Source organism: Muscardinus avellanarius (assembly GCF_963383645.1).
Source record: "Muscardinus avellanarius genome assembly, chromosome: 10".
In the NCBI taxonomy this organism is placed as follows: Eukaryota; Metazoa; Chordata; class Mammalia; order Rodentia; family Gliridae; genus Muscardinus; species Muscardinus avellanarius.
In genome coordinates, this window is record NC_137796.1 from 58792798 (window position 1) to 58816297 (window position 23500).

Genomic DNA, 23500 nt, shown 5'->3' on the forward strand with positions numbered 1-23500 from the left:
CTCCTGAATGCTGGAATTACAAGTGTGTGCCACTATACCTGGCTTCTTTTTTTTGTTTTAAACAGGTTAATGAGAGTCTCACTACTTTCTGAAGCAGTCCTCAAAAATGTGATCCTCCTGTCTCAGCCTCCCATGTACTGGGATTATAGGTATGTGCCAACAGGCTTAGTTCAGCAGTTAACATCTATTTATAATTTAATCATTGGTCAAGCGGTCAAGGGACATAACTTTTGGTGTGGAGTCTTAGTGCCGCTTTGTTGGGTGTGTGTGTGTGTGTGTGTGTGTGTGTGTGTGTGTGTGCGTGCGCGCGCGCGTGTGCGTAGATTCTAGATGTGCATCCCCATACCCAGCTATACGTTTTCACGTGGTTCACTAAGCATCATCATGCACCCCTCAGCTCTGGATGAAGGTTTCTTCCTTCTTGCTTGAGTAATGTCTAATTTGATAGAAAATGGGATCTTATTTCAAGGTCATTTCTGAGAATTAGTACTCTGCTTTCTTTCATCAACTTTCATCTTCTAACTGCCTCAGTTTTTATTTTCTGGTGTTGGGGATTGAATCCAGGGCTATTTTACCTCCATGCTATGAGTCACGCCCTAGCCCTATTATTTTTTATTTGGAACAGGATCTTACTAAGTTGCTGATAGCTGGCCTCAAACCAATGATCCTACTGTCTCACTTTCCCACATATTGGGGATTACAGACTTGTGCCACCATGCCCAGTTCAAATTTTTTTTTTTTAGGAGAGAATGAAATACAAATAATAAAAGTCAATGATTTTCCCTGTTGCGAGCTGATGCTTGATGAAGCCATGGAGTAAGTTTTATTGGAGAAACAAAAGGGTGATGTGATAGCTTTGTGTCACCAAAACAAAACCTAAAACAAATCAGCTTATAAAGAGAAAAGGACTGCGCAGAGTGGCTCAAGCCAATCTCAGTACTTGAGAGGCTGAGACAGAATCACAGGTTCGAGACCAGCTTAATCAATTTAGGGAGGCCTTGTTCCAAAACAATAAAATAGGGCTTTAGATAGAGCTCGGAGGTAGAAATGCTCCTGCATTCAATCTCTAGTACCTCAAAAATGTGGGGAGGTTTCATTTTGGATGTTTTAGTCTATAAGTTGGCCTTCTTGTTTCTGGGCCTGTCCTGAGTCAGCAGGTCATAGGTAGGAATGCATGGCGGGGCAGAACCACTTACCTCATGACCAGAAAGCAAAAGGAAAGGACTATAATTCCACAGTCCCCAGTGACTAAATATCTGCAAGTAGCACTTACCTAAACCAATAGCAGGTGGGTAGGACTCAAAACTTAAAAGGGGGCATTTCACGTTAAAACTAAAGGGGTGAGCTGGGCGTGGTGGTGCACACTTGTAATCCCGGCGCTTGGGAGGCTGAGACAGGAGGATCGCACAGGTTCGAAGCCAGCCTCAGCTACTTAGTGAGGCTCTCAGCAACTTAGTGAGACCCTGTTTCCAAATAAAATATATACTAAAAAAAAAAGGTCTGGGAGTATAGCCCGGAGGTAGAAAGCCTCTGGGTTCCACCCCCAGTACCGCCAAAAAAAAAAAAAAAAACAACTAAAGGAGTGGCCAATCTGGAGGTGCATTTCTTTGGAGAATGTAATTCGAGCATTTATCTCAGCCTCCCAAATGCTGGGATTACAATTGTGTGTTTATTTCTGGGCATAGTGGTGCACGCTTGTAATCCCAGCATTTGGGAGTCTGAGATAGGAGGATTGTGGGTCAAGGATAGCCTCAGCTACTTAGTGAGGCCCTTTGCAACTAAGAGACCCCCCCTTTTTTTTTTTTGAAGATTTAAAAAAGTTTATTAAAATATAGAAATACAGAGGATAGATACAGCTCCATACCAGACTGGCATGGAGGGGTGACTCGAATGAATACACCCGAGACCCTATTTTAAGATAAAGAATAAAAAATAGGACTGGGAGTGTAGCTTGGAGGTAGAATGCCCCTGGGTTCCATCCATAGTTTGGGGTGGGGCTATTAGCTATAGAATAACTGTTTTGAAAGTATATGTAACTCTGGAATGGGGCAAATTACCAGGTTTTCCTCAGCTAATGAGTCCTCACTAGGTGAACCAGCAAGAGGAGAAGAGGTCTAAGGTTGGGTAGGTTCAGAAAAGCTTTAGAGCCAGGCGTGGTAGTGCATGCTTGTAATCCCAGCACTTGGGAGGCCTAGACAGGAGGATTGCGCAAGTTTTAAGCCAGCCTCGGCTACTTAGTGAGGCTCTCTGCAACTTTGTGAGACCCTGTTTCCAAATAAAATACAAAAAATAGGTCTGGGAGCTGGGCATGGTGGCGCACTCTTGTAATCCCAGCATTTGGGAGGCTGAGACAGGATTCTGTAGGTTTGAAGCCAGCCTCAGCTACTTAGTGAGGCCTTTGCAACTCAGTGAGACCCTGTTTCGAAAAAATAGGGCAGGGTGTGCACTCAGAGGTAGAATGCTCCTGGGTTCCAACCCCAGTACTGCAAAAAAGAAAAGAAAAGAAAATAGGTCTGGGAATGTAATCGGAGGTAGAAGGCCCCTAGTTTCCACTACCAGTACCACAAAAAAGAAAAGAAAAGCTTTAGGCAGCCGGGCATGGTGGCTCATGCTTGTAATCCCAGCATTCAGGAGGCTGAGACTGGAGGATTGTGGTTTGCGGACAGCCTCAGGTACTACTTAGTGAGGCCCTCTGCAACTTAGTGAGACCCTGTTTCAAAATAAAGAATAAAAAATAGGGCTGGATGCACTCAGAGGTAGAATGCTCCTGGGTTCCAACCCCAGTACCGTGCAAAAATAAATAAATAAATAAATAAATAAATAAATAAATAAATAAATAAATAGGTTTGAGAATGTAACCTGGAGGTAGAAGGCCCCTGGGTTCCACTACCAGTACCACAAAACAGAAAAAAAAATTTTTAGGCAGCCAGGCATGGTGGGGCACGCTTGTAATTCCCGCATTCAGGAGGCTGAGACTGGAGGATCATGGTTCATGGCCAGCCTCAGCTACTTAGGCCCTTGCAACTCAGTGAGACCCTTCCTTCAAAATAAAGGCAACCAGGCACAGTGGTGCATGCCTGTGCCCCCCAGTATTTGGGAGGCTTGACACAGGAGACTCACAGGCTTGTGGCTAGGTTCAGCAGCATTTCAAGGCACTCCTCAATTAAGTAAGACCTTGTTTCAATTAAAAAAAAAAAAAAAAAACAACAGGGATAGTAGTGAACACATGTAATTCAATACTCTGGAGGCTATGACAAGAGTATTGCACCTTTGAAGCCAGCATTAGCAACTTAGGGAGACTCTTTCCAAACAAAATAAAATAGGGCTCAGGGTATAGCTCGGTGAATGCCTGTGGGCTTAACCCCCAGCACCACAAAATAATTAAAGCTTGGTGTGGTGGCTCATGCCTGTAATCCCAGTATTTGGGAGGCTGAGACTTTAAGGATCACAGGTTCAAGGACAGTCCCAGCAATTTAGCAAGACCTTTAGCAACCTAGAAGACCCCATTTCAAAATGGAAAAGTTTGTGGGTATATCTTAGAGGTAGAATGTCCCTGGGTCAATCCTTAGTGTCACATAAAAATTAAAAAATAAATAAAATAGCTGGGCATGGAGGCACATGCTTGGATTCCCAGCATTTGGGAGGCTGAGACAGGAGGATCATGGTTCACAGCCAGCCTCAACTACTTAGTGAGACCCTTACTTCAAAATGAAGAATAAAAAATAGGGCTGGGAGTGTCACTCAGAGGTACAATGCCCCTGGGTTCCATCCTCAGTACCACAAAAAATAATAAGTAAATAAAATAAAATAGGGCTGGGGTATGGTGGAATGTTTAATGGGCTTAATCCCCAGTACCACCCCCCAAAAAAGTAATAAAATAGAGGTAGAGTATAGAACACCCCTGGGTTCAGTCTCCAGTACCAAAAAAAAAATTTTTTTTTTAACCATAATATTTAGAGCTAGGGGTAGCGGTGCACACTTGTAATCCCAGATCTTGGGAAGCTAAAACAGGAGGATCCTGCCTCAGCTACTTAGTGAGGCCCTCTGCAATTTAGTGAGATACTGTTTCAAAATAAAGAGTAAAAATTAGAGCTGGTGGTACATGCTTGTAATCCCAGCATTTGGGAGGCTAAGACAGGAGGATCACGGTTCATCGCCAGCCTCAGTGAGACCCTGTTTCAAAATAAAATAATAAAAAAATAGGGGTGGGAAGCTGGGCGTGGTGGCACACACTTGTAATCCCCACGCTTGGGAGGCTGAGACAGGATCATGGCATAGCTTCAAAGCCAGCCTCAGCTATGTACTGAGGCTCTCAGCAACTTGGTGAGGCCCTATTTCTAATAAAATATAAAAATCGGTCCGGAAGTGTAGCCCAGAGGTAGAAAGCCTCAGAGTTCCATTCCTAGTACCACCAAAAAAAAAAAGTCCTGGATCAGCCAGGCAAGGTGGCACACGTTTGTAATCCCAGCATTTAGGAGGTTGAGACTGTAGTAGGATCACGATGCACAGGCAGCCTCAGCTACTTAATGAGGCCCTTTGCAGTGAGACCCAGTGCCAAAATGAATAAAAAACAGGGCTGGGGGTGCAGCTCTGACGTAGAGAGCCTCTGAGTTCCCTCCCCAGTACCACACACACACACACAAAAAAAGCCTGGGGGTATAGGTCAAAGGTGGGTTAAATCCACACAGTAGAAAGAAGCAATGACTACTAATATTGCTGTCCACAGTATGTTTTATACACTTGGGTTTTTTTTAATACATGAAAAGGTACTTGTTTTATTATTTTCAAAGTTTGGCTTTTTCATTATAAGGGCAAGTGCTGCTCTTGGAGAGACAGCCCATCATCTCTAACGATGGACGTCATCCCCCCGGACTTCAGCTGCCTGAGTTAATTAAAAGGTTCAGATGAAGTTAATCAAGTTTGGAACTCTAATTTTGTTCTGTGTTTTGATATGATTCAATGAGTCATCTTTTGGCAAAGCAGCTCTCAATGTCTGACAGTATTTGATCTTAATGGAATAGGTTTATAATCTGTCAACTGTGCGGAGGTGCTCTTCAGAAATGCAGAGTCAACAGCAGAGAGAGAGAGAGACAGTGTGTGTGTGTGTGTGTGTGTGCGTGCGTGCTGTGGAAAACAGAACAAAGACGAGAATTTAATAAGCAGAACTTGTCAGGGGCCAGGGTCAGTTCTGAGACTGCTCCCCCTCTAGAGTATGGGTTTCTTTCTGCCCCCTCTATTGCTGCTAACTGGCCTGCTAATATTAGAAAAGGAGTGAAAAAGACAGCTTCTGTTTGCTTTACTGCAAGTAAGTGGTCCAGCTGACTGGGCCCCTTCCCAGCAGCCCTGAGAGCACTTCAGATGTGGTCAGCATGGTATGCGATGGGTGCCAGCCTGCCGGCCCTCATCCAGACAGACTGCATTGTGAACTGGCCGTGGGGCCCAGAGAAACAGTGGGGGCCAGTTGCTGGCTGCTCTTCCTCCTAGTGCTGTGTGTGTGTTTGTGTGTGTGTGTGTCTGTGTGTGTGTTGCTAGGGATTGAACCCAGAGGCATTCTGCCTCTGAGCTACACTCCCAGCCCTACTTTATTTTTTGTTCTCAAATAAGGTCTCACTAAGTTGCTGAAGCTCAAACCCACAATCCTCCTTTCTTGGCCTCCTAAGTACTAGAATTTTTTTTTGGTGGTAATGGGGTAGAATCCAGAGGCTTTCTACCTCCGGGCTACACTCCCAGACCTTTATTTTTTTTAATATTCTATTTGGAAACAGGGTCTCACTAAGTTGCTGAAAACCTCACTAAGTAGCTGAGGCTGGTTTCAAACCCATGTGATCCTCCTGTCTCAGCCTCCCAAGCGAGGGGATTACAACGTGCACCACCACACCCGGCTTAAGTACTAGAATTTACATATGTGTTCCACCATGCCCAGAAATGTCATCTTCCTTCCTTCCTTCCTTCCTTCCTTCTTTTCTTTCTTTCTTTCTTTTTTTTTTTTTTTTTTTTTTTTTAGTAGTACTGGGGTTCCTGGAAGCCCTTCTACCTCTGGGCTACACTCCCAGACCTATTTTTATACTTTTTAATCTTTGGAAACAGGGTCTCTTAAGCCAGCAAGGCTGGCTTTGAACCTGCAAGATCATCCTGTCTCCACCTCCCAAGCATGGGGATTACAAGCATGAGCCACCACTCCCGGGTTGCCATCTTATTTCAGAGATGAAGCTGTTCTTATTTGCTGAATACTGATGGGCCAGGTTTTATGTGACCTTTGCCTCTATGGCACACCCACTGAACTAGTAGCTTTCTTTTGTGTGTATGTGAGGGGTTACTAGAGGTGAGCCCAGTAGCCTTCTACCTCTAAGCCTAGCTGATCCAGTAGTTTTCAATGAATGCACCCATTGTGAGAATTCAAGGCCCATTTGCAAAATAACATTTCAAAAATAGGGTCAGAGCCTGGTGTGGTGGCAAATACCTTTAATCCCAGTACTTGTGAGGCTTGAGACAAGAGGATTGCAGGTTTGAGGACAGCCTTAGCAAATGAGTATCACTCTGTTTCAAATTTTAACTGTGTGCGTGTGTGTCTATGTGTGCACACGTGCACGCTGAGGCTGGGGACATAGCTCTACCTCCGGGCTACACTCCCAGACCTATTTTATATTTTATTTGGAAACAGGGTCTCTTAAGCCAGCCTCAGCTGGCTTCGAACCTGCGCGATCCTCCTGTTTTAGCCTCCCAAGCTCGGGGATTACAAGCTTACGGCACCATGCCCTGCCTAGGAAGACTGATTTTTATTTATTTATTTTTGTAGTACTAGAGATGGAACCCAGGGCATTGTACCTCTGAACTATACCTCAGCCCTATTTTGTAGTCTTTTTAAAAATATTTTTATTTATTTTATTTTATTTTGGTGGTACTGGGGGTGGAACCCAGAGGCTTTCTACCTCCGGGCTATACTCCCAGACCCATTTTATATTTTATTTGGAAACAGGGTCTCACTAAGTTGCTGAGAGCCTCACTAAGTAGCTGAGGCTGGCTTTGAACCTGTGCGATCCTCCTGTCTCAGCCTCCCAACCGCGGGGATTACAAGCGTTCGCCACCACACCCGGCTCTAAAATATTTTTAAACAGGGTCTCACTGAGTTGCGAAGGTCCTCACTTAGTAGCTGAGACTGTCTGCAAACCGCAACCCTCCGGTCTCCACCTTCTAACCTTGTTGGGGTCTTCTCACATAGTTCTAATTTAAATCCACCCTTGGAAACTTTTTTTCCTCTGGTTTACAGACAAAATTAAACATCATTTCTGGAAATTGACCACTTTTATATTAAAGGAGGATTTGTTTGTATTGACCTCCCTGTCTGATGAATATTTGGTCAGCCTCTGCCTGAGGCAGCCCTTTGAACTGATGCCTGGAATGCATGCCCCCGCCCTGCCCTTGCTTCTGTCTCCTGCCAGGGCCTCTGTGCTCCCCTGGGAGCTTCTGCATGCATGCACACACCCAAACTCATGCAAGCTTCACTCACTTGTTGCATTCTCCACACTAATTGTGTGAGACCCCCCTGTTACGTCATCATAGCGCCCATCACAGTAAGTTTATCTGCTTTTGCAATTATTTGGATGCCTCCCTAATTGTATTTGTCAGACAAATGAAAAGCGTATTGCCAGGGACAGTGGCACACACCTGTGATCGCAGTACTTGGGAGGTTGAGACAGGAGAATCGCAGGTTTAAGACCAGCCTCAGCAACATAGTAAGACTCTCAGTAACCTAGAGAGACCTTGTTTCAAAACAAAAAATAAGCCGGGCCTGTGGCGCATGCTTGTAATCCCAGTACTTGGGAGGCTAAGACAGGAGGACTGTACAAGTTCGAAGGCAGCCTTGGCTACTTAGTGAGGCTCTTAACAATTTAGTGAGATCCTGTTTCCAAATAAGTCTGGAGTATAGCACCTGGGTTCCACCCTCAGTACCACCAAAAAAAAAAAAAAAAGAATAAATAGCCTGGCATGGCACATGATCCCAGCATTCGGGAGGCTGAGACCTGAGGTTTGCGGACAGCCTCAGCTGCTTAGTGGGGCCCTCCGCAACTCAGTGCGACCCTGTTTCAAAATAAAGAATTAAAAAAAAATTGGCAGGAGGTATAGCTCGGAGGTCAAATGACCCGGGTTCCATCCCCAGACCTACAAAAAAAAAAAAAAAAAAAAAAAAAGAATGAATAAAATAGGGCTGGGGGTGTAGCTCAGAGGTAAAATGCCTCTGGGTTCAACCCCCAATATCACACTTATAACCACATAAACACAAGTATATTTCCTATCAGGACAACATACCCTATAATCCCAGTACTTGGGAGACTACCAGACAGGAGGATCCCAAGTTTGAGGCCAGCTTCAGCAACATAGCAAGACCCTGCCAAAATAAAAAATAAAATAGGGCTGGGAGTGTAGCTCAGAGTGTAGAATGCTCCTGGGTTCAATCCTAGTACAAAAAAAATTGTGTGTGTGTGTGTGTGTGTCTGTGTGTTGTATGTTAGTTACCAGGGATTAAACTCAGAGGCATTCTACCTCAGAACCACACCCTCAGCCCTGTTTTATTTTTAATTTTTAGGATTTTGTTTTTGTTTTTGGCAGTACTGGGGATTGAACCAAGGGGCATTCTACCTCAGCTGTACCCCCAGCTTGATTTTTTAATTTATTTTTGAAACAGGGTTTCACTGAATCGCAAAGGGCCTCACTAAGTAGCTGAGGCTGTCTGAATTGCAGTCCTCTTGTCTCGGCCTTTTAAATACTGGGATTACAAGCATGTGTCACTATGCCCAGCTATTTTTTAGTTTTAAAACAGGGTCTTAAGGCCAGGCGTGGTGGGGCACACTTGTAATCCCCTCGTTTGGGAGGCTGGGAGGCTGAGATGAGAGGATCACACAGGTTCAAAGCCAGCCTCAGCTACTTAGTGAGGCTCTCAGCAACTTAGTGAGACCCTGTTTCCAAATAAAATATAAAATGGGTCTGGGAGTATAGCCCGGAGGTAGAAAGCCTCTGGGTTCCACCCCCAGTACTACCAAAAACAAAAAACAAAAAAACAGGATCTTAGCCAGTTATGGTGGTACATGTTTGTAAATCCTAGTAGTTGGAAGGCTGAAACAGGAGGATCTGGGTTCACAGACAACCTCAACTACTTAGTGAAGCCCTCTGCAATTTATTAAGACCCTGTTTTTTCTTTCTTTCTTCCTTCCTTTCTTCCTTTTTTTTTTTTTTTTTTTTTTGTGATACTGGAGTTCCTGGAAGCCCTTCAACCTCTGGGCTACACTCCCAGACCTATTTTATATTTTTATTTGGAAACAGGGTCTCCTAAGCCTGCGTGCGGCTGGCTTTGAACCTGCGTGATCCTCCTGTCTGCCTCCCAAGCGAGGGGATTACAAGCGTGGGCCACCACGCCCGGCAGACCCTTTTTCAAAAAATAAAAAGAAACCGGGCGTGGTGGCGCATGCTTGTAATCCTTGTGCTTGGGAGGCAGAGACAGGAGGATCCTGCAGGTTCGAAACCAGCCGCGCTGGCTTATAAGAGACCCTGTTTCCAAATTTTAAAAAGTATTAAAAAAAAAAAAGGTCTGGGATTGTAGCCTGTAGGTAGAAGGGTTTCCAAGAACCCCAGTACCACAAATAAATAAATAAGTAAATAAATAAACAAATAAATAGTGCGGCCTTTTGCAACTCAGTGAGGCCCTGTTTCAGAATAAAGAATAAAAATATACAGCTGGGGGTATAGCTTAGAGGTAGAATGCCCCTGGGTTCCATCCCCAGTACTGCAAAAAAATAAAAATATAAAAAGAGCCAGGCGTGGTGGCGCATGCTTGTAATCCCCGCGTTTGGGAGTCTGAGACAGGACAGTCACCAATTTAGTGAGACCCTGTTTTCAAATAAAATATAAAAGAGGTCTGGGAGTATATAGCCCGGCAGTAGAAAGCCCCTGACTTCCACCCCCATTACCACCAAAAAATAAATAAATTTGGGCTAAGGGTGTAGGTTGGAGGGAGAATGGAGAATCCTCAGTTGGGCGTGGTGGTGCATGCGCTTGTAATCCCAACATTTGGGAGGCTGAGACTGGAGGATCGCAGTTCGCAGACAGCCTTAGCTACTTAGTGAGGCCCTCTGCAACTTAGTGAAGCCCTGTTTCACAATAAAGAATAAAGAAAAAAAAAGGAATGGCAGGAGGTGTAGCTTGGAGGTCGAATGGCCCTGGGTTACATCCCCAGACCCGCAAAAAAAAAAAAGAAGGAGGCAGTACCACAAAAAAATCCAGGGTCTCACTGAGTTGTAGAGAGCCTCCCAAGTTTGCTGAGGTCTGCCATGAACCTGCGATCTTCCAGTCTCGACCTCCCAGATACTGGGATAACAGGTGTGCAGCTTAGCACTTGGCCTGTATTACCTTTTACTTGTTTTGTTGTTGTTGTTACTCTGTGTGTGTGTGTGAGACACACACACACACACACACTCTGCGGGTGGAACCCAGAGTCATTCTACCTTCAAACTAGACCCCCAGCTCTGTACTTTTATTTTGAAACAATTTGCTAATTTGCTAACACTGGCTGCAAAACTTTGATCCTCCTGTCTCAGCCTCCCAAGTACTGGGATTACAATTGTGTGCCACCATGCCTGGCTTACCTGGTTCACATTTTAATGTACTACTCCCTATAGAAGAAAAAAATTTTTAATAGCGTTCTAAAGGCGGGCGCGGTGGCGCGCACACTTGTAATCCCAGCATTCAGGAGGCTGAGATTGGAGAATCACGGTTCGTGGAATGCCTCAGCTACTTAGTGAGGCCCTCTGCAACTTAGTTAGACCCTGTTTCAAATTAAAGAATAAAAAATAGTGCAGGGGGTGTAGCTCGGACGTTGAATACCCCTGGGTTCCATCTCCAGACCCGGCCCCCCAAAAAAAAATCTAAAAAAAAAAGTCAGCATTCTGTAAGAATTCATTATAAAAAAGACTGCTTTTATAACCTCTCTTCTTCGCCCCTTTGCCAGTGCTTCTGAAATTTCGTACAGATAAAGGAAGAGATCCCAGTTCTGATACCTATGGTGAAGATTCGGAGTTATTGCTCCAGATACGCAATGATGTCCTTGACTCACTGGGCGTTAGTCCTGACCTGCTTCCCGACGACTTTGTCAGGTTGGTTTCAGTACTTACCACAGTTTTGCCAAGACACATAGACATCTGTTTTCAGGTTTTAATTTGGGGAGATCCTGTATAGAGACCCAAAAGACCTAAGGAAAGTTCCCTAGGCTACATTTTGCCAGCTCCCTCTCCAATGCCAGAAAGGGTATATGAAGAACAAAAGTGGTGCAGTTCTGGTTTTGATAATATATTAGGAACACTTGTATTTACATGGTTCAGAATTCAAAGCAAAGTAAGATCTATTAGCAATATTTTGTACCTTGATTTCTTTTGTGGTACTGGGGATGGAACCCAGGGACGTTCACCTCTGGCCTACACCCCCAGCCCTAATTTTTATTCTTTATTTTGAAACAGGGTCTCACTGAGTTGCAAAGAGCCTCACTAGGTGTGGCCGTCTTCGAACCACGATTATGAGTGTGCCCCACCATGCCCAGCTGTACCTTGATTTTTTTTTGTTGTGTATTATTTTTTGTGGGACATTTCCAGGAGTGGATAAGTTCCTCCTTTCCATAGCACTGGAACAGCCCAGCATGTAGTGCAGTAGTTTACTGAATTGTTGCTGCTCACTGGGCTGTGTTTAGGCTTTTGTGGTCACATTATGCTACAGTGTCACCTTGCTTACTGCACTGCGGGCTGCTGTGTGTGCATGTACAGCCACAGGATCAACCAGGAAAAAGGGACTTGCTGGGCCTGAAGGAGCGATTTACTGTTTAGTCACCGTTGCCACTTTGGCCTCCATTGCCAGCTGTCAGCTTATACAGCCACCAGCAAAGACAGCCAATTCCTCAGCACCTCCTCCTGGGCACTGGGGCACTTTTCACCCCAGCTGCCAGTCTTTGCTCTCATACAGTCAGCCTAGATTTGACTAGAGAACACCAAACGGTTTCCAGTCAGGAGCTCCTGTCAGTTCTGGGATCATCCACTCTAGGCTCCTTTGTGCGTCTTTGGGTACTTCCTAAACAGCTGTGCTATGCCTGCATGTTGGAACACTAATAATGGTAGCTCCAGTTCACCATTTCTGGTTTTAATTTTGGTTTTGGTACTGGGAGTTGAACCTAGGGACATTCTACCTTGAGCTACTCCCCAAGCCATTTAATTTTTATTTCAAAACCAAGTCTCCTAGAGCCAGGCATGGTGGGAGGCTGAGACAGGAGGATTGCAGGCTCGCAGCCAGCCTCAACTACTTAGTGGGCCTTCCACAACTTAAGCCCTACTTCTTTTTCTTTTTTTTTTTTTTCCCAGTACTGTGAATGGAACCCAGGGGCATTCTACCTCTGAGCAATACCCCCCCCTTTTTTGGGAGCAATAACCTATATTTTTATTCTTTATTTTGAACAGGGTCTCACTAAATAGCTGAGGCTGTCCGTGAACCGCGATCCTCCTGTCTGTCTCAAGCCTCCCAATGCTGGGATTATAAGCGTGTGCCACCACGCCCAGCGTGTGTGTGTGTGTGTGTGTGTGTGTGTGTGTGTGTGTGTTACTGCAAATGGAACCCAGGGGCTTTTACCTCTGGTCTACACTCCCAGACCTATTTTTTACTTTATTTGGAAACAGGGTCTCACTAAGTTGCTGAGAGCCTCACTAAGTAGCTGAGTCTGGCTTCGAACCTGTGTGATCCTCCTGTCTCAGCCTCCGAAGTACTGGGAGTACAAGCGTGCGCCACCACGCCCAGTTTATTTTTTTATTTTTAAAACAGGGTCTCACTGAGTTGCAAGGGGCCTCATTAAGTATCTGAGGCTGTCTGCGAACCACAATCCTCCAGTCTCCATCTCCCAAATGCTGGGAATTCAAACGTGCACCACCACGCCTGATGGCCCTATTTCAAAATAAAGAATAAAATAGGTCTGGAGGTATAGCTCGGAGGTAGAATGCCCCTGGGTTCAATCTCCAGTACTGCAAAAAAAAAAAAAATAGATAAAACTAGACAGCAGTCTATTAAGGTACTTTTGCAACATGGGCACCAGGACATTGGCATTGATGACCTCGCAGGCTTGATGAGGTCCCTACCTTGCACTAACCCAGCCAGGCACTCATCTCTTGGTGCGGTAGCAAGCGTTACCTGCTCTGTGCTTCACAGAAGAGAGACTGAGTCACACAGCACTTTAGTTTGAACAAATGCATTCAGATAGTCAAGTGCAGGCTATGAGCAGCCGGCTTAACCTGGTGCGCTGTGAGAGTGCAGCCGAGTAACTAATTTGAGCATTTAGAGTGATGAGCCATCCGGCTCTGCATCACCAGCCGGCAGAGTTGAAGCTCTCCTTCCCACAAGGGGTGAGCCACAGCCAAAGAGCTTTGTCTTCCCAGCACTCTCCTTTCCCGCATATCCTTTGTGGATGGAGACCGCTTTCGTGTCTGGGTCTCATGTGCTCAGATGCTCCCACTCTATTGCCTTTTAAGTAAGAGTTGTTGGTGGCCTCTTGAAGCCTGTCTATGGACAGGCGGTGAAAGGGCCTGAGATAGGACAGAGGTAGGTTGAAATGAGGTGGGACTGTGGGCAAGGAAATGAGCTGCCGTCTTGCAGCTGAGCTACCGTCACAAATTGCTTGGTGCTGCCCACGAACAGGGAAGGCTGTGCACAAGTTGCTGCTTCCTTCATCTGACCCACCTGCCTGCGCGCATGATTTATTGCCTTTCTCATGATGAAAGTAACAGGCAGATTCCTATTTTCAGAAACTGTAAAAAGAGAGAAAAGTATCTATTATAATTCTAGGCACTGCTAACATTATAGGGTTTAGGCCCACAGATTTTATTTTTTTGGGGGGTGTGCTAGGGATGGAATCCTGGGGTATCCTACCTCTGAGCTACACTGGAGCCCTATTTTTTATTCTTTATTTTGAAACAGGGTTTCATTGAGTTGCAAAGGGCCTCACTAAGTAGCTGAGATTGTCTGCAAACTGCAATCATGTCTCAGCCTCCCAAATGCTGGGATTTACAAGCGTGTGCCACCACACCCAGCTTCACAGATTTTCTTTGAATATTTACTCATTTTTTTCCTCTCTTTAAATATCAAAGTGAGCTGGGTGTGATGGTACATACCCATAATCCCTGTGCTTGGAGGCTGACACAGGAGAAGCACAGGTTTGAGGCTAGCACACAGTAACTGAGCAAGACCATAGAAGCTGGACATGGTAGCTCACAATTGTAATCCTAGTACTTGGGAGAAAGATCACAGGTTCAAGGGTAGCCCCAGCAACTTAGCAAGGCCTTCCACAACTTAGTAAGACCCTGGTTTAAAATAAAAAATAAAACCAGGCCAGGCGTGGTGGTACATGCTTGTAATCCCAGCATTTGGGAGGCTGAGACTGGAGGATCGCAGTTTTTGGACAGCCAGCTATTTAGTGAGGCCCTCTGCAACTCAGTGAGACCCTGTTTCAAAATAAAGAATAAAAAATAGGGCAGGGGGTGTAGCTCGGAGGTCAAATGCCTCTGGGTTCCATCCCCAGACCCACAAAAAAAATAAAAATAAAAAATAAGAGCTGGGTATGACTGTACACCTGTAATCCCAGTACTTGGGGAGATTGATATGGAAAGATCATGGGTTCAAGGATATTATCAGCAAGTAGCCAGACTCTCATCAACCTGTTGAGCTCCTGTTTCAAAGTAAAAATAAAATTGGGCTAAGATTGTAGCTCGGGGGTAGAAAAGGTTCAACCTCCAGTACTAGGAATATAAAATAAAAGTGGACATGGTAGTACATGCTTGTTATCCCAGTATTTGGGAGTCTGAGACAGGAAGATTGCAGGTTTGAGGATAGCCTCAGCAAGAAGTGAGATGCTCATCAACCTAATAAGTTTCAAAAAAAAAAAAAAAAACAACTAAGCTGGGCGTGGTGGCACACACTTGTAATTATAGCATTCCGGAGACTGAGACCGGAGGATCGTGGTCCACCGACATCCTCGGCTACTTGGTGAGGCCCTCCATAACTTAGTGAGACCCTATTTCCAAATAAAGGATAAAAAATAGGGCAGGGGGTATCCCCTGGGTTCCATCTCCAGACCCGAGGGGGAAAAAAATAGGGCTAAGAGTGTAGCTTGGAGGTAGAGTGCTCTTTGGCTCAATCCTCAGTACCACACAAAAATAATAACAAATTTAAAAAAATAGAGCTGGGGGTATAGCTTAGAGGCAGAAGGCCCCTGGGTTCAATCCCCAGTGCCACAAAATAAGTTAAATAAAAAAGGCTAGGAAGTGTAGCCCATTAGTAGAGCGCCCCTGGATTTGATCCCTAGTAACACGCACCAAAAAATGAAACATGTCCAGATATGTGCACTATTTTTTTCTTTTGGTACTAGGAATAGAACCCATAGGCATATCTGCTGAGATCCTCACTAAGTAGCTAAGGCTGGTTTCGAACCTGTGCGATCCTCCTGCCTCAGCCTCCCAAGTACAGGATTACAAGTGTGCGCCACCATACCCAGCTGTAGATATGTGTGCTTTTTCAATGTCAATATGCATCAAAGTGGAAAGGTTAGAGGTCGTCTCCTGGTGGCAGGATTTCATAGGGGAACTTTCCATTAACTTGTTTATGTCCCAGTCTTCTTAATTATCAAACCATTCTCTGGTCAGGGATGAGTTAGAAGGCAGAGTGTTTTAGTCTCCAGATGGATGATATGGAGAACCAGGTGCCAGTGTCAGCTCAGATCTGCCTGTGGTGCCCCAGCCTGTCCAGAGTGCTCCTTCCTGTGTGGGTCGAGAAGACTTTGTTTTGCCTAAATGCTTTTCACTCAGGCCCTAAATTTCCCATGCTCTTGCATGTTAACACAGGCCATTTGTCTGGGAATAGCATATAGAACCCACCACCCATTGTGGTAAGAGGAGAATTACGAGAATGTGACCGGGGCACTGAAACATCTGATATCTATAGGACCTTATTTTTAGGAAGCCCAGATATAGTCTTTCCTTCACTTCAAAAAAATAATGTGTGTGAAAGAATTCCTACTTGCCAAAGTTCAAAGGGCTTCCCTAACAACTTGCAAGCCCCCTGGGTCACATTGGATTTTCACACCTACATGCCAGCATTAGCATTGCTGTCCAAAGGGACTCCTGATAGAAGACATATGTGTTCAGGAGAGCCCACTCTAGAGCCTCCCAGATGTCACCCCAGCACTTTTGCTTCTCGCCGCTACATTTCACTTGTCCTCTCTTTTAGATACTGCTTCTGCGAGATGGCTCCAGTGTGTGCAGTGGTCGGAGGGATCCTGGCACAGGAAATTGTGAAGGTAAAAAGTCACTGTGGAGCCAAAGAGAGATCCCCTTTCCCCCCGCACCTTGACCTTGTATGTGTGACTAGAGACCCACAGGCCGCCTCACAGCAGCCTGCTCTCTTCCCTGCTCATCTGGGGTTCCTGCTGTGCCTCCTCCCCCCCAGCCAGCCCATCCGCAAGGCCAGTCAGCAGGTGGCCTTCGAATGTCTGTAAGGTGCTAGCTGTACCTGTCAGTTACCTACTGCTTGCTGCAGTTGCCTTACTCTGCTTCCCATCACCATAGGAGATGGGTACTGCCCTGGTCCTTGTTTCAGAGACAGACCCTAAGACCCAGAAGAGGGGCTTCCGAACCTGTGCTCTTCACCCCACTCATCGCCATGGCTTGGAGTCCCCTCTTAACCCACATGCCCTGGCATTTGTAGAGTAGGGACAAACTCAGAATCTGTGGAGCACATGCACTCTGCCAGGGCTCCCATGGCTCTTTACAAGTGACCCTCAAGGATGCTGGGTAGGTGCTGGTCTCAGAAGAGAAGCACCGCTGGGCGTGGTGGCACATGCTTGTAATCCCAGGATTCAGGAGGCTGAGACAGGAGGATCCGGGTTCATAGACAGCTACTTAGTGAGGCCCTTTGCGACTCAGTAAAACCCTGTTTCAAAATAAAGAGTAAAAAATAAGGCTGGGAGTGTAGCTCTGAGGTAGAATGCCCCTGGGTTCTATCCTCAGTACCGCAAAAAGAAAAAAAAAAAGAAGAGGAGCACCTCCAGAGAGGTCAGACAGCCAGTACCTAGTACAGATATTAGTGTCTCTTCTTGAGTACTTGGGTTGCTGAAACTATAACCTGCCTGGAAATACATTTCATTTCCCTCTAAGTCATAATAGTTTACAAATAGCATTTGGGATGCTGAGACGGGAGGATCATGTTTCACAGACCACCTACCTCAGCTACTACTTAGTGAGACCCTTTGCAACTCAGTGAGATCCTTGTTTCAAAATAAAAAATAGGGTTAGGAGTGTAGCTGGGAGGTAGAAAACCCCTGTATTCCATTCCCAGTAACGTGATAATAGTAATAATAATAACAACAACAATAATAATAATAATGTTTATAAATAATAATACTGCCCAGCTATATTAAATGTGCCCTTTGTGGGGCTGGGGATCTAGCTCACTGGTAAAGCAAATGCTTAGTGTACACAACTTCCTGGGTTCCATCCCTAGCACTAGATAAATCTTTTTCCCTTTTGCCTACTTTAGTAGATGAGCAATGATAATTTATCCTTTTCTTTCCCTTTCTCTTTCCTTTTCACTTTCTCTTCCCTTTCCTTCTTGTACTACAGGCGATTGAACACAGTCGCACACAGGTTAAGCAAGTGTTCTTATCTTTTTATCTTTTATTTCTTTTTTATTTGTGTGTGTATGTGAGAGAGAGAGACACTGGGGATTGAACCCAGCTGAGTACTACCTCTGAGCTATGTTTCCATCCTATTTTATTGTTTATTTTGAAACAAAGTCTCACTAAGTTGCTTGGGGCCTCTCTCAATTGCTCTGGCTGGCTTCCCACATAGTAGGATTGTGCCACTCACTTCCCTGACTTGTCTCTTATTTTAAGACAGGGTCTTGCTACGTTGCCCAGGCTGGCTTCAAACTTGCAGTCCTCCTGCCTCAGCCTCCCAAACAGCTCAGATTACATGAGTGCACGTCCCATGCCCATTTGATCTCACACTTATAAAGAAGGAACTGAGTTGCTTAGAGGTGACATTCTTGCCCAAGATAAGCGGTAGAGCCAGAAGTCAAGCCGAGCAGTCTGGTGTCAGCCTCATCACTTGGTGGCTATACCTCAGGTGCTGCCCTGAGCAGCGCCACACCCGGTGCAGGGCCCTAGGGCCGCTGACCTTGGACCTCAGCCAACTTCCATTGTCCCTGGGAAGCTGCTCTCTGAGTTTTTCATGTTTGGTGGAGATTGGGGGTTGGGGCAGGTGGCCTTGACCCCAGTGTTGGCAGTGGCTTCTCTGCATCCCAGTCCTCCACTGCCCCCTCCTTCCAGCCTACTGGGGACAGCTGTCGCCTAGCATCTTGTTTCTGTTTATCCCAGATAGCCAGAGTACTCTGCATTCTTGATTGCTGGGTGTGTTTGGAATCTCCTACCCTTCTCTCTGGGGACTCACTTTACCTTTTGTACCATGTTCACCCCAGTCCCTGTTGCTCTCTCATCCCCACACACTGCTTCCCTATACTGATCTTTCAAGCCGGCTGGAGGGCCCTGCAGTAGAGCGCCCGTCCAGTCACCTAAAAAGCTGCACATCAGAAGTTGGAGGGCAGACGTAGTCCATTCCCTGCCATCCATCTTTTGTCGCTGTGTCTCTTGCAGACACCACTGCTGGCCTGCCTCCTTGGGCTTTAGTCGTTCTTCCTTTCCTGTCCTTCTGGTCCACAGCAGCTCTCACTACCCACCATGGTAGAGGTGAGGGTAAAGGCAGGCCCCAGGTTAAAGTATGAAAAGCATGAATTGGGCTTATGGAAGCAGTATCACATACCTGTAATCCCAGCTACTTGGGAGGCCACAGAGGCCAGCCTGGGCTTCTTTTCCCCTTCTTGGGTGTGGGGATGGAACCCAGGGGCATTCTCCCTTAGCAAGGAGTAGTAAGATCGACTGAATACCTCTGAGCTTTACCCCCAGCCCAATTATTTATTCTTTTTTTTTTTTTTTTTTTTTTTTTTTTTGCAGGTCTGAGGATGGACCCAGAGCTACACCCCCTGCCCTGTTTTTTATTCTTTATTTTGAAACAGGGTCTTGCTAAGTTGCAGAGGGCCTCATTAAGTAACTGAGGCTGACTGCAAACCCAATCCTTCAGTCTCAGCCTCCCGAATGCTGGGATTACAAGCGTGCGCAACCACACCCGGCTTAGTCTTTATTTTTGAAACAGGTCTCACTGAGTAGCAAAGGGCTTTGCAAAGTAGCCAAGGCTGTCATGAACCACAGTCCTCCAGTCTCAGCCTCCCAAATGCTGGGATTACAAGCATGCGCCACCACACCCAGCTTGCCTGGGCAAATTTAGTAAGACCTGTCTCAAAAGATTTAAGGTGATATTATACTACACCTCTGTAATCCCAGTACTTAGGAGGTAGAGATAGGAGGATCACTGCTTCAGCCTCAGCAATTGAGCCAGGACCCTATTTCAAACCAAACATGGTGGTGCAAGCTGGTGTTTCCAGTACTGGGGAGGCTAAGAAAGGAAGATCACAGGTTCACAGCCAGCCTCAGCACCTTAGTAAGACCTTGTTTCAAAAAAATAAAAATGCAAGCCGGGTGTGGTGATGCACATTTGTAATCCCCGCGCTTGAGAGGCAGAGACAGGAGGATCGTGCAGGTTCGAAGCCAGCCGCGCTGGCTTAAGAGACCCTTTTCCCAAATTAAAAAAAAAAATGGTCCGGGAGTGTAGTCCGAAGGTAGAAAGGCTTCCAGGAACACCAGTACCACCAAAAAAATAAATAAATAAATAAAAATGTGCTCTGGGAGTATAGTTAAGAGGTACAGTGCTCCTGAGTTCAATCTCCAATACCAAAAAAAAAAAGAAAGATCCTTATAAATAAGAAAGGGGAGCCGGGAGTAGTGGCAGAGACCAGAGGGTTGCGAAGACTTGAGGATCGAGGTTCGCCGACAGCCTCGGCTACTTAATGAAGCCCTTCACAACTCAGTGAGATTCTGTTTCAAAAGTAAAAAGACTAAAAAATAAGGCTGGGGGTATAGCTCAGAGGTAGAATACCCCTAGGTTCCATCCTCGTACTGTGAAAAAGAGAGGGGGGCGGGGGGAGAGAGAGAGAGAGAGAGCCAGACATAGTGGCACACACTTGTAATACCAGAACTTGGGAGGCCAAGACAAAGAGGATGAAAGGTCTGAGGCCAGTCTCAGCAACATATTGAGACCCTGTTTCAAAGTAAAACATAAGGCAGGGCCTGGTGTCACAGGCTTGTGATCCCAGTACTTGGGAAGCTGAGACAGGAGAATCAGGGTTCGGAGCCAACCTCAGCAGCTTAGTGAGGCTCTCAGCAACTTAGTGTGAGACCCTTTATAAAAATATAAAGTAGGTCTGAGGGTGAGGGTGTAGCCTGGAGGTAGAAGATCACAGGGTTCCATCCTCAGTACCATCCGAGCATTTGGGAAGCTGAGACTGGAGGGTCTCAGTTCGTTGACAGCCTCAGCTACTTAGTGAGGCCCTTTGCAACTCAGTGAGACCCTGTCTCAAAATAAAGAATAAAAAATAGGGCTGGGGGTGTAGCTTAGAGGTAGAATGCCCCTGGGTTCCATTCCCAGTACTGCAAAAGATAAAAAGGGCTGAGGATATAGTCTAGAGGCAAAATGCCCATGGGTTTGATCCCAAAAGCAAACCAAAAAAAAAAAATTTTTTTTTTTGGCTCTTAACCTCTTGGAGCAAAGTTAGTCTCATTTGAAAACTACTGCCCCAGATTTATTTTGCTTCTTCCTGGACTTCTTGTAGAGAATAAGCATTATTTCTTTGTTGTTTTCCATTCATCACTTTAAAGTTCTTGAGCTAAACCCTTTGCTTTTCTCCCTAGGCCCTGTCTCAGCGGGATCCTCCTCACAACAACTTCTTCTTTTTCGATGGCATGAAGGGGACTGGGATTGTGGAATGCCTGGGCCCCAAGTGAGCTCAAGGCCCTGCAGCCTGGAGGTGTGAGCGGAGCGTCCCCACCCAGGGCCAGTGGGACTGGTGCCCTATTGCGCTCCTGTCCAGGACCCTCCGACCTGCTGGTGCTCACTGCATCATTGACCTCTGCGGATTATGGAGGTGCCTGCTAGGAGCTGGCATGCCCTTTTGTTCAGAAGCCTCTTGACCCTTCTTAGACTTCTCCCCTGATGTCATGCAAAGAGGAGCAGGACTGCAGGTGGTGAACTATACCCGGCCAGCACAAGTCCAGGTAGGCCCATTCCACAGTCAGCAGTGGCCTCAGGAACACCGCCATGAGTGACTGCACTCCTGCAGGTGGAGGGCGCTGGACAGTCCCTAAGGCTTAGTGTAGGCTTAGTCAAGTTCCAGTGGATTGGGGAAAGAAGAAGATGTTACCAAGTTCTCTTGTAAGTTGAATATTAATAGAAGAGCTTGTTTTTTGAAGGCAGGTTGCTGAGAAAAGAGGATTGCAAGTTTAAGGCAAGCCTGGGCAATCTAGCACGACCCTGTATAAAATTTAAAAGGGCCAGGAGTGTAGTTCAGTGGTAGAGTGTCCCAAGGGTTCAGACCCAGGTACCACAAACAAAAACAGACTCCTATGCCACACCATAGGCTCCTGGGCTGGGAGGGATCCTGTCCATCACAGGCTCCCCATCACTCCCACACACAGACCCTTCTGGAGGCCTTGTCTCTGTGGGCTGTGTCAGGATTTCTCTTGTTCCCTGAATTGTACTTGTTGGAATTTTCTGGTGACATATTTTCTATATTTTCCTTAGTTCTTTAATAAGGAATGATAATAAAGTTACTTGCTTTAGGACGTGTGTTTCTTTCACTTTAGAAACTTCAGACTGATTCTGCCAGTCTTCTTAGCATGAAATACCACTGTATTTGCTTGGCAGGACTCAGTCCTCTCTGTGAGCCTTTCTTCCTGCCACCCTTTTTCTGGTTAATGCAGCAAGATTTGGATTTCTCAAATTCTAGAATATGTAGATACTTCTGGTTCCATTTATGTGTTGAATAATTCAGCTACATAATACCTGCTTTCTTTTGGGGGGGGGGTACTGGGGTTTCTGGAAACCTTTTTACCTCCGGGCTACACTCCCAGACCTATTTTGTATTTTTATTTGGAAACAGGGTCTCTTAAGCCAGCACAGCTGGCTTCGAACCTGCACGATCCTCCCGTCTCCACCTCCCAAGTGTGGGGGATTACAAGCATGCGCCACCACGCCCGGCCATAGTAGCTGCTTTTAATGGCAAGGATTTATAATAATAAGCCTGGAGTGGTGGTCCACATTCGTAATCCCAGTACTGGGGAAGATGAGACAGGAGGATTGCAGATTTGCATCCAGCCTCTGCAACTTAGAACCTATTTCAAAATAAAAGAGTAAGATAGGGTTGGGGGTGTAGCTCAGAGGTAGCATGTCCCTGTGTTCCATCCCCAGTACCACGTAATACAAAAGTTACAGTAATAAAGAGAATTAAAATGATACTGATGTTGAGCCGGGCATGGTGGCGCACGCTTGTAATCCCAGCATTTGGGAGGCTGAGACAGGAGGATCGCACAGGTTCGAAGCCAGCCTCGGCTACTTAGGCCCTGTTTCAATATAAAATAGGTCTGGGAGAATAGCCTGGAGGTAGAAGGCCTTTGGGTTCCACCCCCAGTACCAAAAAAATGATACTGATGTCACTGTGCTCTCTCTGCCTACTTTTCCTAGTGGCTGCATAAAGACCCCTCTCCTAAGTGACAGCCAGGTGAGGGTGCATACCTGTGATTCCCTATTTCAAAATGAAAGTTGGCCAGGCCTGGTGACACGTGCCTGTCTAGTCCTTGGGAGGCAGAGAAAAAAAGGAGTGTAGTTTAAGGCCCAGCTTCAGCAGCTTAGTAAGATCCTGTTTCAAAAGAAAACATTCAAACAGGCTGGAGGTGTAGCTCAAAGGTAGAATACCCCTGGCTTCAACTGCCAGTACCAAAAACATTAATTCAAGAGCTGTGGGGAGGGGCCTGCTTAGGTGCAGAACACCACCATACGCAAAGCCCCAGGTGGTCCTCAGTACCAAGTGCACAGCTGGAGGACAGGGTAGGACTTCTGGGAACACTACAGCTTGTCTTGATTGTCGGCAGATCACATCTGCTCTTGTCTCCTTGAGGTAAGACAGGTTTTAATGCATCAGTGTCTGCAGTCCTGAAGTGCCCTCTCGGCTGGGAGGAGCCGGGTCCTGCCGCCTGTCCCCTGCTCCGGCACCGGCTGAGGCTGGCGCACACTTTCTGGAGCACGCCCCTTCTGGGCACTTTAGTGCAGTTCTCGGCACTGTCCTGCTCTACAGCTGCATGAATCTGGTGATTTGGGGGTTTGAGCTAATTACACCCTTGACTTTGCAATGTGCGGCCTTGGTCACAAGAGGGAGCAGGTGGGCTTGAACAAATTAAAAACAAAGTTGGAGATTCTTCAAAGCTTCTGAT

General features: G+C 46.1%; 1 protein-coding gene across 2 annotated transcripts in view; it reads left to right on the top strand.

The window, feature by feature from the left end:
- Nucleotides 1-21019, top strand: part of SAE1 (SUMO1 activating enzyme subunit 1) — a gene marked incomplete at both ends in the record, with an annotated part of 66320 nt that extends 45301 nt beyond the window's left edge. Inside the window, 3 exons of one of the 2 annotated variants that reach the window (XM_080704421.1) lie at nt 11000-11144; nt 16297-16366; nt 20927-21019. In XM_080704421.1, coding sequence (XP_080560547.1) covers nt 11000-11144; nt 16297-16366; nt 20927-21019 — 308 coding nt within the window. Of the gene's footprint in view, nt 1-10999; nt 11145-16296; nt 16367-20926 lie in introns of those variants that run through there. The other variant, XM_080704422.1, reaches the window with a different exon arrangement.
- Nucleotides 21020-23500: the final 2481 nt, after the last annotated feature.